The sequence below is a fragment of the Mustelus asterias genome (genome assembly GCF_964213995.1).
Source record: "Mustelus asterias chromosome X unlocalized genomic scaffold, sMusAst1.hap1.1 SUPER_X_unloc_1, whole genome shotgun sequence".
NCBI classification, from domain to species: Eukaryota; Metazoa; Chordata; class Chondrichthyes; order Carcharhiniformes; family Triakidae; genus Mustelus; species Mustelus asterias.
In genome coordinates, this window is record NW_027595346.1 from 1,454 (window position 1) to 16,778 (window position 15,325).

Below are 15,325 nucleotides of genomic sequence, written 5' to 3' on the forward strand. Positions count from 1 at the left end.
AGAGAGAGTGCGCGTGTGAGAGAGAGAGAGTGCGCGTGTGAGAGAGAGAGAGTGCGCGTGTGAGAGAGAGAGAGTGCGCGTGTGAGAGAGAGAGAGTGCGCGTGTGAGAGAGAGAGAGTGCGCGTGTGAGAGAGAGAGAGTGCGCGTGTGAGAGAGAGAGAGTGCGCGTGTGAGAGAGAGAGAGTGCGCGTGTGAGAGAGAGAGAGTGCGCGTGTGAGAGAGAGAGAGTGCGCGTGTGAGAGAGAGAGAGTGCGCGTGTGAGAGAGAGAGAGTGCGCGTGTGAGAGAGAGAGAGTGCGCGTGTGAGAGAGAGAGAGTGCGCGTGTGAGAGAGAGAGAGTGCGCGTGTGAGAGAGAGAGAGTGCGCGTGTGAGAGAGAGAGAGTGCGCGTGTGAGAGAGAGAGAGTGCGCGTGTGAGAGAGAGAGAGTGCGCGTGTGAGAGAGAGAGAGTGCGCGTGTGAGAGAGAGAGAGTGCGCGTGTGAGAGAGAGAGAGTGCGCGTGTGAGAGAGAGAGAGTGCGCGTGTGAGAGAGAGAGAGTGCGCGTGTGAGAGAGAGAGTGCGCGTGTGGAGAGAGAGAGTGCGCGTGTGAGAGAGAGAGAGTGCGCGTGTGAGAGAGAGAGTGCGCGTGTGCGAGAGAGAGTGCGCGTGTGCGAGAGAGAGTGCGCGTGTGCGAGAGAGAGTGCGCGTGTGCGAGAGAGAGTGCGCGTGTGCGAGAGAGAGTGCGCGTGTGCGAGAGAGAGTGCGCGTGTGCGAGAGAGAGTGCGCGTGTGCGAGAGAGAGTGCGCGTGTGCGAGAGAGAGTGCGCGTGTGCGAGAGAGAGTGCGCGTGTGCGAGAGAGAGTGCGCGTGTGCGAGAGAGAGTGCGCGTGTGTGTGCGAGAGAGAGTGCGCGGTGTGCGAGAGAGAGTGCGCGTGTGCGAGAGAGAGTGCGCGTGTGCGAGAGAGAGTGCGCGTGTGTGCGAGAGAGAGTGCGCGTGTGCGAGAGAGAGTGCGCGGTGTGCGAGAGAGAGTGCGCGTTGTGCGAGAGAGAGTGCGCTGTGTGCGAGAGAGAGTGCGCGTGTGTGTGCGAGAGAGAGTGCGCGTGTGTGTGCGAGAGAGAGTGCGCGTGTGTGTGCGAGAGAGAGTGCGCGTGTGTGTGCGAGAGAGAGTGCGCGTGTGTGTGCGAGAGAGAGTGCGCGTGTGTGTGCGAGAGAGAGTGCGCGTGTGTGTGCGAGAGAGAGTGCGCGTGTGTGTGCGAGAGAGAGTGCGCGTGTGTGTGCGAGAGAGAGTGAGCGTGTGTGTGCGAGAGAGAGTGAGCGTGTGTGTGCGAGAGAGAGTGAGCGTGTGTGTGCGAGAGAGAGTGAGCGTGTGTGTGCGAGAGAGAGTGAGCGTGTGTGTGCGAGAGAGAGTGAGCGTGTGTGTGCGAGAGAGAGTGAGCGTGTGTGTGCGAGAGAGAGTGAGCGTGTGTGTGCGAGAGAGAGTGAGCGTGTGTGTGCGAGAGAGAGTGAGCGTGTGTGTGCGAGAGAGAGTGTGTGTGTGTGTGTGCGAGAGAGAGTGTGTGTTTGTGTGGAGAGAGAGTGTGTGTTTGTGTGTGTGCGAGAGAGAGTGTGTGTTTGTGTGTGTGCGAGAGAGAGTGTGTGTTTGTGTGTGTGCGAGAGAGAGTGTGTGTTTGTGTGTGTGCGAGAGAGAGTGTGTGTTTGTGTGTGTGCGAGAGAGAGTGTGGGTGTGAGAGAGTGTGTTTGTGCGTGTGTGAGAGAGAGTGTGGGTGTGAGAGAGAGTGTGTTTGTGCGTGTGTGAGAGAGAGTGTGTGTGTGAGAGAGAGTGTGTTTGTGCGTGTGTGAGAGAGAGTGTGTGTGTGAGGGTCTGAGAGAGAGTGTGTTTGTGCGTGTGTGAGAGAGTGTGTGTGTGAGGGTGTGAGAGAGAGTGTGTTTGTGTGAGAGAGTGTGTGTGTGAGGGTGTGAGAGAGAGTGTGTTTGTGTGTGTGTGAGAGAGAGTGTGTGTGTGAGGGTGTGAGAGAGAGTGTGTTTGTGTGTGTGTGAGAGAGAGTGTGTGTGTGTGTGTGAGAGAGAGTGTGTTTGTGTGTGTGTGAGAGAGAGTGTGTGTGTGAGGGTGTGAGAGAGAGTGTGTGTGTGTGAGGGTGTGAGAGAGAGTGTGTTTGTGTGTGTGTGAGAGAGAGTGTGTGTGTGAGGGTGTGAGAGAGTGTGTTTGTGTGTGTGTGAGAGAGAGTGTGTGTGTGAGGGTGTGAGAGAGAGTGTGTTTGTGTGTGTGTGAGAGAGAGTGTGTGTGTGAGGGTGTGAGAGAGTGTGTTTGTGTGTGTGTGAGAGAGAGTGTGTGTGTGAGGGTGTGAGAGAGTGTGTTTGTGTGTGTGTGAGAGAGAGTGTGTGTGTGAGGGTGTGAGAGAGAGTGTGTTTGTGCGTGTGTGAGAGAGTGTTTGTGTCTGTGTGAGAGAGAGTGTGTGTGTGAGTGTGGGGATTAAATTCTCTCCATCTCGAGGCCTCACAGTCCCAGTCTGTTAGTCTGCCTGTGTCTCATTGTCTATACCTCCCTGTGCCAGTCCCCAACGCTCTTTCTCAAACTCTCTCAGTCTGTGTCCTGCCTTCCGCTTTTAACCTCTTCTCTCTTCATTTTTTGAATGTATCTTTCTGTTTTCTCACGCTCTCTCTCTCTCTCTCTCTCACTGTCTGACACGCACTCACCATTTGTCTTTCTCTCGCTCTTAGATTTCTTTCCGTTTCTCTTCCCTTCCCTTCAGACTCTCTCTCCAGCCTATCCTCTCTACACCCTGTCCTCTCTCTCCACCCTGTCCTCTCTCTCCACCCTGTCCTCTCTCTCCACCCTGTCCTCTCTCTCCACCCTGTCCTCTCTCTCCACCCTGTCCTCTCTCTCCACCCTGTCCTCTCTCTCCACCCTGTCCTCTCTCTCCACCCTGTCCTCTCTCTCCACCCTGTCCTCTCTCTCCACCCTGTCCTCTCTCTCCACCCTGTCCTCTCTCCACCCTGTCCTCTCTCTCCACCCAGTCCTCTCTCTCCACCCAGTCCTCTCTCTCCGCCCTGTCCTCTCTCTCCACCCAGTCCTCTCTCCACCCTGTCCTCTCTCTCCACCCTGTCCTCTCTCTCCACCCTGTCCTCTCTCCACCCTGTCCTCTCTCTCCACCCTGTCCTCTCTCTCCACCCTGTCCTCTCTCCACCCTGTCCTCTCTCCACCCTGTCCTCTCTCTCCGCCCTGTCCTCTCTCTCCGCCCTGTCCTCTCTCTCCACCCTGTCCTCTCTCTCCACCCTGTCCTCTCTCTCCACCCTGTCCTCTCTCTCCACCCTGTCCTCTCTCTCCACCCTGTCCTCTCTCTCCACCCTGTCCTCTCTCTCCGCCCTGTCCTCTCTCTCCGCCCTGTCCTCTCTCTCCGCCCTGTCCTCTCTCTCCGCCCTGTCCTCTCTCTCCGCCCTGTCCTCTCTCTCCGCCCTGTCCTCTCTCTCCGCCCTGTCCTCTCTCTCCGCCCTGTCCTCTCTCTCCGCCCTGTCCTCTCTCTCCGCCCTGTCCTCTCTCTCCACCCTGTCCTCTCTCTACCCTATCCTCTCTCTCCGCCCTGTCCTCTCTCTCCGCCCTGTCCTCTCTCTCCACCCTGTCCTCTCTCTCCGCCCTGTCCTCTCTCAGCCCTGTCCTCTCTCTCCACCCTGTCCTCTCTCCACCCTGTCCTCTCTCTCCACCCTATCCTCTCTCTCCGCCCTGTCCTCTCTCTCCGCCCTGTCCTCTCTCTCCGCCCTGTCCTCTCTCCGTCCTGTCCTCTCTCTCCACCCTGTCCTCTCTCCGCCCTGTCCTCTCTCTCCGCCCTGTCCTCTCTCCGCCCTGCCTCTCTCTCCACCCTGTCCTCTCTCTCCACCCTGTCCTCTCTCTCCACCCTGTCCTCTCTCCGCCCTGTCCTCTCTCCGTCCTGTCCTCTCTCCGTCCTGTCCTCTCTCCACCCTGTCCTCTCTCCGCCCTGTCCTCTCTCCGCCCTGTCCTCTCTCCGCCCTGTCCTCTCTCTCCGCCCTGTCCTCTCTCTCCACCCTGTCCTCTCTCTCCACCCTGTCCTCTCTCTCCACCCTGTCCTCTCTCCGCCCTGTCCTCTCTCCGCCCTGTCCTCTCTCTCCACCCTGTCCTCTCTCCGCCCTGTCCTCTCTCCGCCCTGTCCTCTCTCCGTCCTGTCCTCTCTCCGTCCTGTCCTCTCTCCGTCCTGTCCTCTCTCCACCCTGTCCTCTCTCCACCCTGTCCTCTCTCCGCCCTGTCCTCTCTCTCCGCCCTGTCCTCTCTCCGCCCTGTCCTCTCTCTCCACCCTGTCCTCTCTCTCCGCCCTGTCCTCTCTCTCCGCCCTGTCCTCTCTCTCCGCCCTGTCCTCTCTCTCCGCCCTGTCCTCTCTCTCCGCCCTGTCCTCTCTCTCCGCCCTGTCCTCTCTCTCCGCCCTGTCCTCTCTCTCCACCCTGTCCTCTCTCCACCCTGTCCTCTCTCTCCACCCTGTCCTCTCTCTCCACCCTGTCCTCTCTCCGCCCTGTCCTCTCTCTCCGCCCTGTCCTCTCTCTCCGCCCTGTCCTCTCTCTCCGCCCTGTCCTCTCTCTCCGCCCTGTCCTCTCTCTCCGCCCTGTCCTCTCTCTCCGCCCTGTCCTCTCTCTCCGCCCTGTCCTCTCTCTCCGCCCTGTCCTCTCTCTCCGCCCTGTCCTCTCTCTCCACCCTGTCCTCTCTCCACCCTGTCCTCTCTCTCCACCCTGTCCTCTCTCCACCCTGTCCTCTCTCTCCACCCTGTCCTCTCTCCACCCTGTCCTCTCTCCACCCAGTCCTCTCTCCACCCTGTCCTCTCTCCACCCTGTCCTCTCTCCACCCTGTCCTCTCTCTCCACCCTGTCCTCTCTCCACCCTGTCCTCTCTCTCCACCCTGTCCTCTCTCCGCCCTGTCCTCTCTCTCCGCCCTGTCCTCTCTCTCCATCCTGTCCCCTCTCTCCACCCTGTCCCCTCTCTCCACCCTGTCCCCTCTCTCCACCCTGTCCCCTCTCTCCACCCTGTCCCCTCTCTCCACCCTGTCCCCTCTCTCCACCCTGTCCGCTCTCTCCGCCCTGTCCTCTCTCTCCACCCTGTCCTCTCTCCACCCTGTCCTCTCTCTCCACCCTGTCCTCTCTCTCCGCCCTGTCCTCTCTCTCCACCCTGTCCTCTCTCCACCCTGTCCTCTCTCTCCACCCTGTCCTCTCTCTCCACCCTGTCCTCTCTCCACCCTGTCCTCTCTCCACCCTGTCCTCTCTCTCCACCCTGTCCTCTCTCCACCCTGTCCTCTCTCTCCGCCCTGTCCTCTCTCCACCCTGTCCTCTCTCTCCAGCCTGTCCTTTCTCTCCGCCCTGTCCTCTCTCCACCCTGTCCTCTCTCCGCCCTGTCCTCTCTCCACCCTGTCCTCTCTCTCCGCCCTGTCCTCTCTCCGCCCTGTCCTCTCTCCACCCTGTCCTCTCTCTCCACCCTGTCCTCTCTCTCCACCCTGTCCTCTCTCTCCACCCTGTCCTCTCTCTCCACCCAGTCCTCTCTCCGCCCTGTCCTCTCTCCACCCTGTCCTCTCTCTCCACCCTGTCCTCTCTCCGCCCTGTCCTCTCTCTCCGCCCTGTCCTCTCTCTCCGCCCTGTCCTCTCTCTCCACCCTGTCCTCTCTCCACCCTGTCCTCTCTCCACCCTGTCCTCTCTCTCCACCCTGTCCTCTCTCCGCCCTGTCCTCTCTCCGCCCTGTCCTCTCTCCACCCAGTCCTCTCTCCGCCCTGTCCTCTCTCTCCGCCCTGTCCTCTCTCTCCGCCCTGTCCTCTCTCTCCGCCCTGTCCTCTCTCTCCGCCCTGTCCTCTCTCCACCCTGTCCTCTCTCCACCCAGTCCTCTCTCCGCCCTGTCCTCTCTCTCCGCCCTGTCCTCTCTCTCCGCCCTGTCCTCTCTCTCCGCCCTGTCCTCTCTCCACCCTGTCCTCTCTCCACCCTGTCCTCTCTCCGTCCAGTCCTCTCTCCGCCCTGTCCTCTCTCTCCACCCTGTCCTCTCTCTCCACCCTGTCCTCTCTCTCCACCCTGTCCTCTCTCTCCGCCCTGTCCTCTCTCTCCGCCCTGTCCTCTCTCTCCGCCCTGTCCTCTCTCTCCGCCCTGTCCTCTCTCTCCACCCTGTCCTCTCTCTCCACCCTGTCCTCTCTCTCCGCCCTGTCCTCTCTCTCCACCCTGTCCTCTCTCTCCGCCCTGTCCTCTCTCTCCGCCCTGTCCTCTCTCTCCGCCCTGTCCTCTCTCTCCGCCCTGTCCTCTCTCTCCACCCTGTCCTCTCTCTCCGCCCAGTCCTCTCTCCGCCCTGTCCTCTCTCTCCACCCTGTCCTCTCTCTCCACCCTGTCCTCTCTCTCCACCCTGTCCTCTCTCTCCGCCCTGTCCTCTCTCCGCCCTGTCCTCTCTCTCCACCCAGTCCTCTCTCCGCCCTGTACTCTCTCTCCACCCTGTCCTCTCTCTCCACCCTGTCCTCTCTCTCCACCCTGTCCTCTCTCTCCACCCAGTCCTCTCTCCACCCTGTCCTCTCTCCACCCTGTCCTCTCTCTCCACCCAGTCCTCTCTCCGCCCTGTCCTCTCTCTCCGCCCTGTCCTCTCTCTCCACCCTGTCCTCTCTCTCCGCCCTGTCCTCTCTCCACCCTGTCCTCTCTCTCCACCCTGTCCTCTCTCTCCACCCTGTCCTCTCTCTCCACCCTATCCTCTCTCTCCACCCTGTTCTCTCTCTCCACCCAGTCCTCTCTCCGTCCTGTCCTCTCTCTCCACCCTGTCCTCTCTCTCCACCCTGTCCTCTCTCTCCACCCTGTCCTCTCTCTCCACCCAGTCCTCTCTCCACCCTGTCCTCTCTCCACCCTGTCCTCTCTCTCCACCCAGTCCTCTCTCCGCCCTGTCCTCTCTCTCCACCCTGTCCTCTCTCTCCGCCCTGTCCTCTCTCCACCCTGTCCTCTCTCTCCACCCTGTCCTCTCTCTCCACCCTGTCCTCTCTCCACCCTGTCCTCTCTCCACCCTGTCCTCTCTCTCCACCCTGTCCTCTCTCTCCACCCTGTCCTCTCTCTCCACCCTGTCCTCTCTCTCCACCCTGTCCTCTCTCCACCCTGTCCTCTCTCTCCGCCCTGTCCTCTCTCTCCACCCTGTCCTCTCTCTCCACCCTGTCCTCTCTCTCCACCCTGTCCTCTCTCTCCACCCTGTCCTCTCTCTCCACCCTGTCCTCTCTCTCCACCCTGTCCTCTCTCTCCGCCCTGTTCTCTCTCTCCACCCTGTCCTCTCTCTCCACCCTGTCCTCTCTGTCCACCCTGTCCTCTCTGTCCACCCTGTCCTCTCTGTCCACCCTGTCCTCTCTGTCCACCCTGTCCTCTCTGTCCACCCTGTCCTCTCTGTCCACCCTGTCCTCTCTCTCCACCCTGTTCTCTCTCTCCACCCTGTTCTCTCTCTCCACCCTGTTCTCTCTCTCCACCCTGTCCTCTCTCCGCCCTGTCCTCTCTCTCCACCCTGTCCTCTCTACACCCTGTCCTCTCTCCACCCTGTCCTCTCTCTCCGCCCTGTCCTCTCTCTCTCCACCCTGTCCTCTCTCTCCACCCTGTCCTCTCTCTCCGCCCTGTCCTCTCTCTCCGCCCTGTCCTCTCTCCACCCTGTTCTCTCTCTCCACCCTGTCCTCTCTCCACCCTGTCCTCTCTCTCCGCCCTGTCCTCTCTCTCCGCCCTGTCCTCTCTCTCCGCCCTGTCCTCTCTCTCCGCCCTGTCCTCTCTCTCCACCCTGTTCTCTCTCTCCACCCTGTCCTCTCTCTCCACCCTGTCCTCTCTCTCCACCCTGTCCTCTCTCTCCACCCTGTCCTCTCTCCACCCTGTCCTCTCTCTCCGCCCTGTCCTCTCTCTCCGCCCTGTCCTCTCTCTCCGCCCTGTCCTCTCTCCACCCTGTTCTCTCTCTCCACCCTGTCCTCTCTCCACCCTGTCCTCTCTCTCCGCCCTGTCCTCTCTCTCCGCCCTGTCCTCTCTCTCCGCCCTGTCCTCTCTCTCCACCCTGTCCTCTCTCCGCCCTGTCCTCTCTCTCCACCCTGTCCTCTCTCCACCCTGTCCTCTCTCCACCCTGTCCTCTCTCTCCGCCCTGTCCTCTCTCTCCACCCTGTCCTCTCTCTCCGCCCTGTCCTCTCTCTCCGCCCTGTCCTCTCTCCACCCTGTTCTCTCTCTCCGCCCTGTCCTCTCTCTCCGCCCTGTCCTCTCTCTCCGCCCTGTCCTCTCTCTCCACCCTGTCCTCTCTCTCCACCCTGTCCTCTCTCTCCACCCTGTCCTCTCTCTCCACCCTGTCCTCTCTCTCCACCCTGTCCTCTCTCTCCACCCTGTCCTCTCTCTCCGCCCTGTCCTCTCTCTCCACCCTGTCCTCTCTCCACCCTGTCCTCTCTCTCCACCCTGTCCTCTCTCTCCACCCTGTCCTCTCTCCACCCTGTCCTCTCTCTCCACCCTGTCCTCTCTCCACCCTGTCCTCTCTCTCCACCCTGTCCCCTCTCTCCACCCTGTCCTCTCTCTCCGCCCTGTCCTCTCTCCACCCTGTCCTCTCTCTCCACCCTGTCCTCTCTCTCCACCCTGTCCTCTCTCCACCCTGTCCTCTCTCTCCACCCAGTCCTCTCTCCGCCCTGTCCTCTCTCTCCACCCAGTCCTCTCTCCGCCCTGTCCTCTCTCTCCACCCAGTCCTCTCTCCACCCTGTCCTCTCTCTCCACCCTGTCCTCTCTCCACCCTGTCCTCTCTCTCCACCCTGTCCCCTCTCTCCACCCTGTCCTCTCTCTCCGCCCTGTCCTCTCTCCACCCTGTCCTCTCTCTCCACCCTGTCCTCTCTCTCCACCCTGTCCTCTCTCCACCCTGTCCTCTCTCTCCACCCAGTCCTCTCTCCGCCCTGTCCTCTCTCTCCACCCAGTCCTCTCTCCGCCCTGTCCTCTCTCTCCACCCAGTCCTCTCTCCACCCTGTCCTCTCTCTCCACCCTGTCCTCTCTCCACCCTGTCCTCTCTCTCCACCCTGTCCTCTCTCTCCACCCTGTCCTCTCTCCACCCTGTCCTCTCTCTCCACCCTGTCCTCTCTCCACCCTGTCCTCTCTCTCCACCCTGTCCTCTCTCTCCACCCTGTCCTCTCTCTCCACCCTGTCCTCTCTCCACCCTGTCCTCTCTCCACCCTGTCCTCTCTCCACCCTGTCCTCTCTCTCCACCCTGTCCTCTCTCCACCCTGTCCTCTCTCTCCACCCTGTCCTCTCTCCACCCTGTCCTCTCTCTCCACCCTGTCCTCTCTCCACCCTGTCCTCTCTCTCCACCCTGTCCTCTCTCCACCCTGTCCTCTCTCTCCACCCTGTCCTCTCTCCACCCTGTCCTCTCTCCACCCTGTCCTCTCTCTCCACCCTGTCCTCTCTCCACCCTGTCCTCTCTCCACCCTGTCCTCTCTCCACCCTGTCCTCTCTCTCCACCCTGTCCTCTCTCCACCCTGTCCTCTCTCTCCACCCTGTCCTCTCTCTCCACCCTGTCCTCTCTCTCCACCCTGTCCTCTCTCCGCCCTGTCCTCTCTCTCCGCCCTGTCCTCTCTCTCCGCCCTGTCCTCTCTCCACCCTGTCCTCTCTCTCCGCCCTGTCCTCTCTCTCCACCATGTCCTCTCTCTCCACCCTGTCCTCTCTCTCCACCCTGTCCTCTCTCTCCACCATGTCCTCTCTCTCCACCCTGTCCTCTCTCTCCACCCTGTCCTCTCTCTCCACCCTGTCCTCTCTCTCCACCCTGTCCTCTCTCTCCACCCTGTCCTCTCTCTCCACCCTGTCCTCTCTCTCCACCCTGTCCTCTCTCCATCCTGTCCTCTCTCTCCACCCTGTCCTCTCTCTCCACCCTGTCCTCTCTCTCCACCCTGTCCTCTCTCTCCACCCTGTCCTCTCTCTCCACCCTGTCCTCTCTCCACCCTGTCCTCTCTCCACCCTGTCCTCTCTCTCCACCCTGTCCTCTCTCTCCACCCTGTCCTCTCTCTCCACCCTGTCCTCTCTCTCCACCCTGTCCTCTCTCTCCACCCTGTCCTCTCTCTCCACCCTGTCCTCTCTCCACCCTGTCCTCTCTCTCCACCCTGTCCTCTCTCTCCACCCTGTCCTCTCTCTCCACCCTGTCCTCTCTCTCCACCCTGTCCTCTCTCTCCACCCTGTCCTCTCTCTCCACCCTGTCCTCTCTCTCCACCCTGTCCTCTCTCTCCACCCTGTCCTCTCTCTCTCTGTCTCTGGGAAATGCAGTGTTCTGACTGTTGATGAGACATGTGCACTTTTAATGGCGTCGTTTTTGTCTCAAGGGCCGACAAGCGTGCTGCTGAGAAAGGGAAGGTGTTTGTGAGTCGCCGCTCGATGCTCGAGTAAGTACCAAAGGTTTTAGCGTGAGCAGTGAAAGCGTGCAGATATTTCCACAGCTGGATGAAACCCCTCCCTGTGCGGACTTACTCAAGTTGCATTTTCAAAAAAGGAATTGCAGAAATACATGAAGGGGAAAGGCAGCAGGGAGATTGGGAGAGATTAGCTGATTGGATAATCTGTGCTGGTTCATTCCAAGTGAATTGTGGAATATGGGGAGCTGGGGCACGTTGCCATGATGGTGTTGAATGGCCGAACAGGATTGAGGGGCCAAATGGTCAGCTTCTGCTCCTTTATGTTCATATTTTGATTCCGGGTGGAAGCGGAGTACGGGACAAAGGACGGACAGACCCTCAACCTGTATGACCCCATTCCCCTCCCCTGCTTCCATAGGGAGGTGGCGGGCAAAGGTCAGACAAGGTTGTATTGGAGCAGTGCACGCCCCCCCGCCTCCAAACTCTTCCCATCAGCCTCCACTGCCCAGCACCGCAAATTCCCTTCACCCTTTTACCCCAGGCTGAGGAAGCTTCTGGAAACCAGTGGAATCGAGAGGGCAGAGTGCATTCTGTTCTGTCCCCATCATAGTGTGCGGGAGAACTGGCCATTGGCGTGGGCAGCCCTTCTCCGGAAGTGGGGCATTGATACCCGCTCGGTGCCAGCTGCCTGTCCAAGGTGTTCATCCTGCCCTCCCGCCCAGGGAGCTGCACCCTGAGCCATGCTCACATTCCCAAGTTGCTTAGCCGTGCGTATGCAATCCGGTCAAATACCATCCTCTTCACTGTTGCTGAATACAGCATCAACCAGCCCAGAGTCACCTGGGAACCGGGAATCCTCTTTGGCCGGAATTCCAGAGTCACCTGGGAAGTCTCACCAGCCAGAATTCCAGAGGCACTCAGGAACCCTTGGCAACTGGAATTCCAGACTCACCCGAGAACAGGGAATCCTCTCTGGCCGGAATTCCAGAGTCACCCGGGAATCCTCGCCAAGCACAATTCCCAAGTCTCTCAGTAACTGGGCTCCGAATGCCGCCTTCCCTGCAATCAGCAGGAGCTTTCCTGCTCTGGCAGCCGACTGGCCTGTGAACGCAGGCAGGGAGATGCCCGAATCTTCGCGCAAAGCTTTCCCGCGCAAATACAACCCCAGCCTGCTGTGCAAATGCCATAGCTTTCGATCGGCAATAGTCGAGGACTCGGTGTGTGTGCTTTTTGGGGAAAGAATGATTGCGAGCACAGCACGAACTTCTGCTGGGGAAAAGATTGGGCTCCCTTTCGTTACAGCTGAAAGAAACATTGCGAGTGAGAGAAATGGATAGTGAGAAATTGCTGCTGATAGCCTGTACCCTGCACAGAGCTACCCAGCCCAGCCTGCTTTGTGACTCACAACTCCCATCTCAGCATCCTCACCATTCCAGCATTGTTTTTTAAAGTTTATTTATTCATCACAAGTAAGGCTTACATTAACACTGCAATGAAGTCACTGTGAAATTCCCCTGGTCACCACACTCCGGTGCCTGTTCGGGTCAATGCACCTAACCAGTACGTCTTTCAGACTGTGGGAGGAAACCGGAGCACCCGGAGGAAACCCACACAGACACGGGGAGAATGTGCAAACTCCACACAGACAGTGGCGCAAGCTGGGAATCGAACCCGGGTCCCTGGCACTGAGGGGCAGCAGTGCTAACCACTGTGCCACCTGAGTTTCTGCTATCATTCCTGCATTCTCCAGTACTCCGGGGGTGGGGGGGTTGAGGGAGGTGGGTGAGGGGGGTAGGTGGGGGGGGTGGGGTGGGTGCGGGGGTGGGTGGGGGTGAGGGGGTGCGAGGGTGGGTGCGGGGGTGGTGGGGGTGCGTGCTAGGGTTGGGGGATGGGTGAGAGGGTTGGGAGGGTGGGTGACAGAGTGGGGGGTGCGGGGGTGGGTGAGGCGGTGGGTGAGGGGGTGGGAGTGTGGGTGCAGGGGTGGGTGAGGGGTTGGGGGGTGTGGGTGAGGGGGTGGGAGTGTGGGGGGGTGGGGGTGTGGGTGCTGGGGTGGGTGAGGGGTTGGGGGTGTGGGTGCGGGGATGGGTGAGGGATTGGGGGGTGTGGGTGCAGGTGTGGGTGAGAGGTTGGGGGGTGCGGGTGAGGAGGTGGGAGTGTGGGGGGTGTGGGTGCGGGGATGGGTGAGGGATTGGGGGGTGAGGGGGTGGGAGTGTGGGGGGTGTGGGTGTGGGGATGGGTGAGGGATTGGGGGGTGAGGGGGTGTGGGGGGTGTGGGTGTGGGTGCGGGGATGGGTGAGGGATTGGGGGGTGAGGGGGTGGGAGTGTGGGGGGTGTGGGTGCGGGGATGGGTGAGGGATTGGGGGGTGAGGGGGTGGGAGTGAGGGGGTGGGAGTGAGGGGGTGGGAGTGTGGGGGGTGTGGGTGTGGGTGCGGGGATGGGTGAGGGATTGGGGGGTGAGGGGATGGGAGTGTGGGGGGTGCAGGTGTGGGTGCGGGGGTGGGTGAGGGGGTGGGGGGGTTGGAGAGTGTGGGTGCAGGGGGGGGCGGGGGGGGTGTGGGTGCAGGTGTGGGGGTGGGGGGTGTGGGTGCAGGGGAGGGGGTGGGGAGGTGTAGGTGAGGGTGTGTGAGGGGGTGGGTGAGTGGGTGAGTGTGTGGGTGGGGGTGTGTGCTTGCGAGGTGGGTGCGGGTGTGGGTGCAGGGGTGGGTGAGGTGGTGGCTGCGGGGGTGGTTGGGGGGGTGTGGCGGTGGGTGCGGGTGTGGGTGCAGGGGTGGGTGGGGGTGTGTGGCTGTGGGGATGGGTGTGGGGATGTTTGAGGGAGTGGGGGATGGGTGCGGGTGTGGGTGCAGGGGTGGGTGTGGGGATGTGCGAGGAAGTGGAGGGGATGGGGGGTGTGGGTGCAGGGATGGGTGAGGGCGTGGGCTGCGGGGTTTTGGATGGTGGGGTTTGGGATAGTGTGGGGGTGCTCGGGGTGATTTGACTCCACTGTTGAGTGAATAGTCAGGGTATTGTTGAATTTGAGAGTGAGCTTGTCTCCAAGTTGTCAGTGTTTAATCTCAGTCTCTCTCTGGTCTTTTGCAGTGAATTGTTTGAGAGTCCCCACATTCGCACAATCTATCACATGTTTATTGCATTGCTGATTGTCTTTGTCGTCAGCACAGTGGCCATGGAATTCATTGATGAGGGCAGGTATGAACACTCAGCGCCGACAGGATCACCTGGACTGACCTCGACACAACACTGACCAATACCAGCATCATCCCATACCCGGGAGCGACTTACACACTGGAATCTAAATGAGAGTTCAGGGTGGTTTATATATAGAATAACAGATACCCGGGAGTGAGTTACAGACTGGAATCTAATCGAGGGGTTCGGGGTGGTTTATATATAGAATAACAGATACCCGGGAGTGAGTTACAGACTGGAATCTATTCGAGGGGTTCAGGGTGGTTTATGTACAGAATAACAGATACCCGGGAGTGAATTACAGACTGGAATCGAATCGAGGGGTTCGGGGTGGTTTATATATAGAATAACAGATACCCGGGAGTGAGTTACAGGCTGGAATCTAATCGAGGGATTCGGGGTGGTTTATATATAGAATAACAGATACCCGGGAGTGAGTTACAGACTGGAATCTATTCGAGGGGTTCAGGGTGGTTTATATATAGAATAACAGATACCCGGGAGTGAGTTACAGACTGGAATCTAATCGAGGGATTCGGGATGGTTTATATATAGAATAACAGATACCCGGGAGTGAGTTACAGACGGGCATCTAAATGAGAGTTCAGGGTGGTTTATATATAGAATAACAGATACCCGGGAGTGAGTTACAGACTGGAATCTAATCGAGGTGTTCGGGGTGGTTTATATATAGAATAACAGATACCCGGGAGCGAATTACAGACTGGAATCTAATCGAGGGGTTCGGGGTTGTTTATATATAGAATAACAGATACCCGGGAGTGAGTTACAGACTGGAATCTAATCGAGGGGTTCGGGGTGGTTTATATATAGAATAACAGATACCCGGGAGTGAGTTACAGACTGGAATCTAATCGAGGGGTTCGGGGTTGTTTATATTTCGAAGAACAGATACCCGGGAGTGAGGTACAGGCTGGAATCTAATCGAGGGGTTCAGGGTGGTTTATCTATAGAATAACAGATACCCGGGAGTGAGTTACAGACTGGAATCTAATCGAGGGGTTCGGGGTGGTTTATATATAGAATAACAGATACCCGGGAGTGAGTTACAGACTGGAATCTAATTGAGGGGGTCGGGGTGGTTAATATATAGAATAACAGATACCCGGGAGTGAGTTACAGACTGGAATCTAATCGAGGGGTTCGGGGTTGTTTATATATAGAATAACAGATACCCGGGAGTGAGGTACAGGCTGGAATCTAATCGAGGGGTTCAGGGTGGTTTATCTATAGAATAACAGATACCCGGGAGTGAGTTACAGACTGGAATCAAATCGAGGGGTTCGGGGTGGTTTATATATAGAATAACAGATACCCGGGAGTGAGTTACAGACTGGAATCTAATCGAGGGGTTCAGGGTGGTTTATATATAGAATAACAGATACCCGGGAGTGAGTTACAGACTGGGATCTAAATGAGAGTTCAGGGTTGTTTATATATAGAATAACAGATACCCGGGAGTGAGTTGCAGACTGGAATCAAATCGAGGGCTTCAGGGTGGTTTATATATAGAATAACAGATACCCGGGAGTGAGTTACAGACTGGGATCTAAATGAGAGTTCAGGGTGGTTTATATATAGAATAACAGATACCCGGGAGTGAGTTACAGACTGGAATCTAATCGAGGGGTTCGGGGTGGTTTATATATAGAATAACAGATACCTGGGAGTGAGTTACAGACTGGAATTTAATCGAGGGGTTCGGGGTGGTTTATATATAGAATAACAGATACCCGGGAGTGAGTTACAGACTGGAATCTAAATGAGAGTTCAGGGTGGTTTATATATAGAATAACAGATACCCGGGAGTGAG

General features: G+C 58.7%; 1 protein-coding gene across 1 annotated transcript in view; it reads left to right on the forward strand.

Annotated features, from left to right (window-relative positions):
- Window positions 1-10,240: 10,240 nt before the first annotated feature.
- Window positions 10,241-15,325, forward strand: part of LOC144491327 (sterol O-acyltransferase 1-like) — a 383,813-nt gene continuing 378,728 nt past the window's right edge. Inside the window, exons 1-2 of the mRNA XM_078208990.1 lie at window positions 10,241-10,335; window positions 13,384-13,491. Coding sequence (XP_078065116.1) covers window positions 10,241-10,335; window positions 13,384-13,491 — 203 coding nt within the window. The remainder of the gene's footprint in view (window positions 10,336-13,383; window positions 13,492-15,325) is intronic.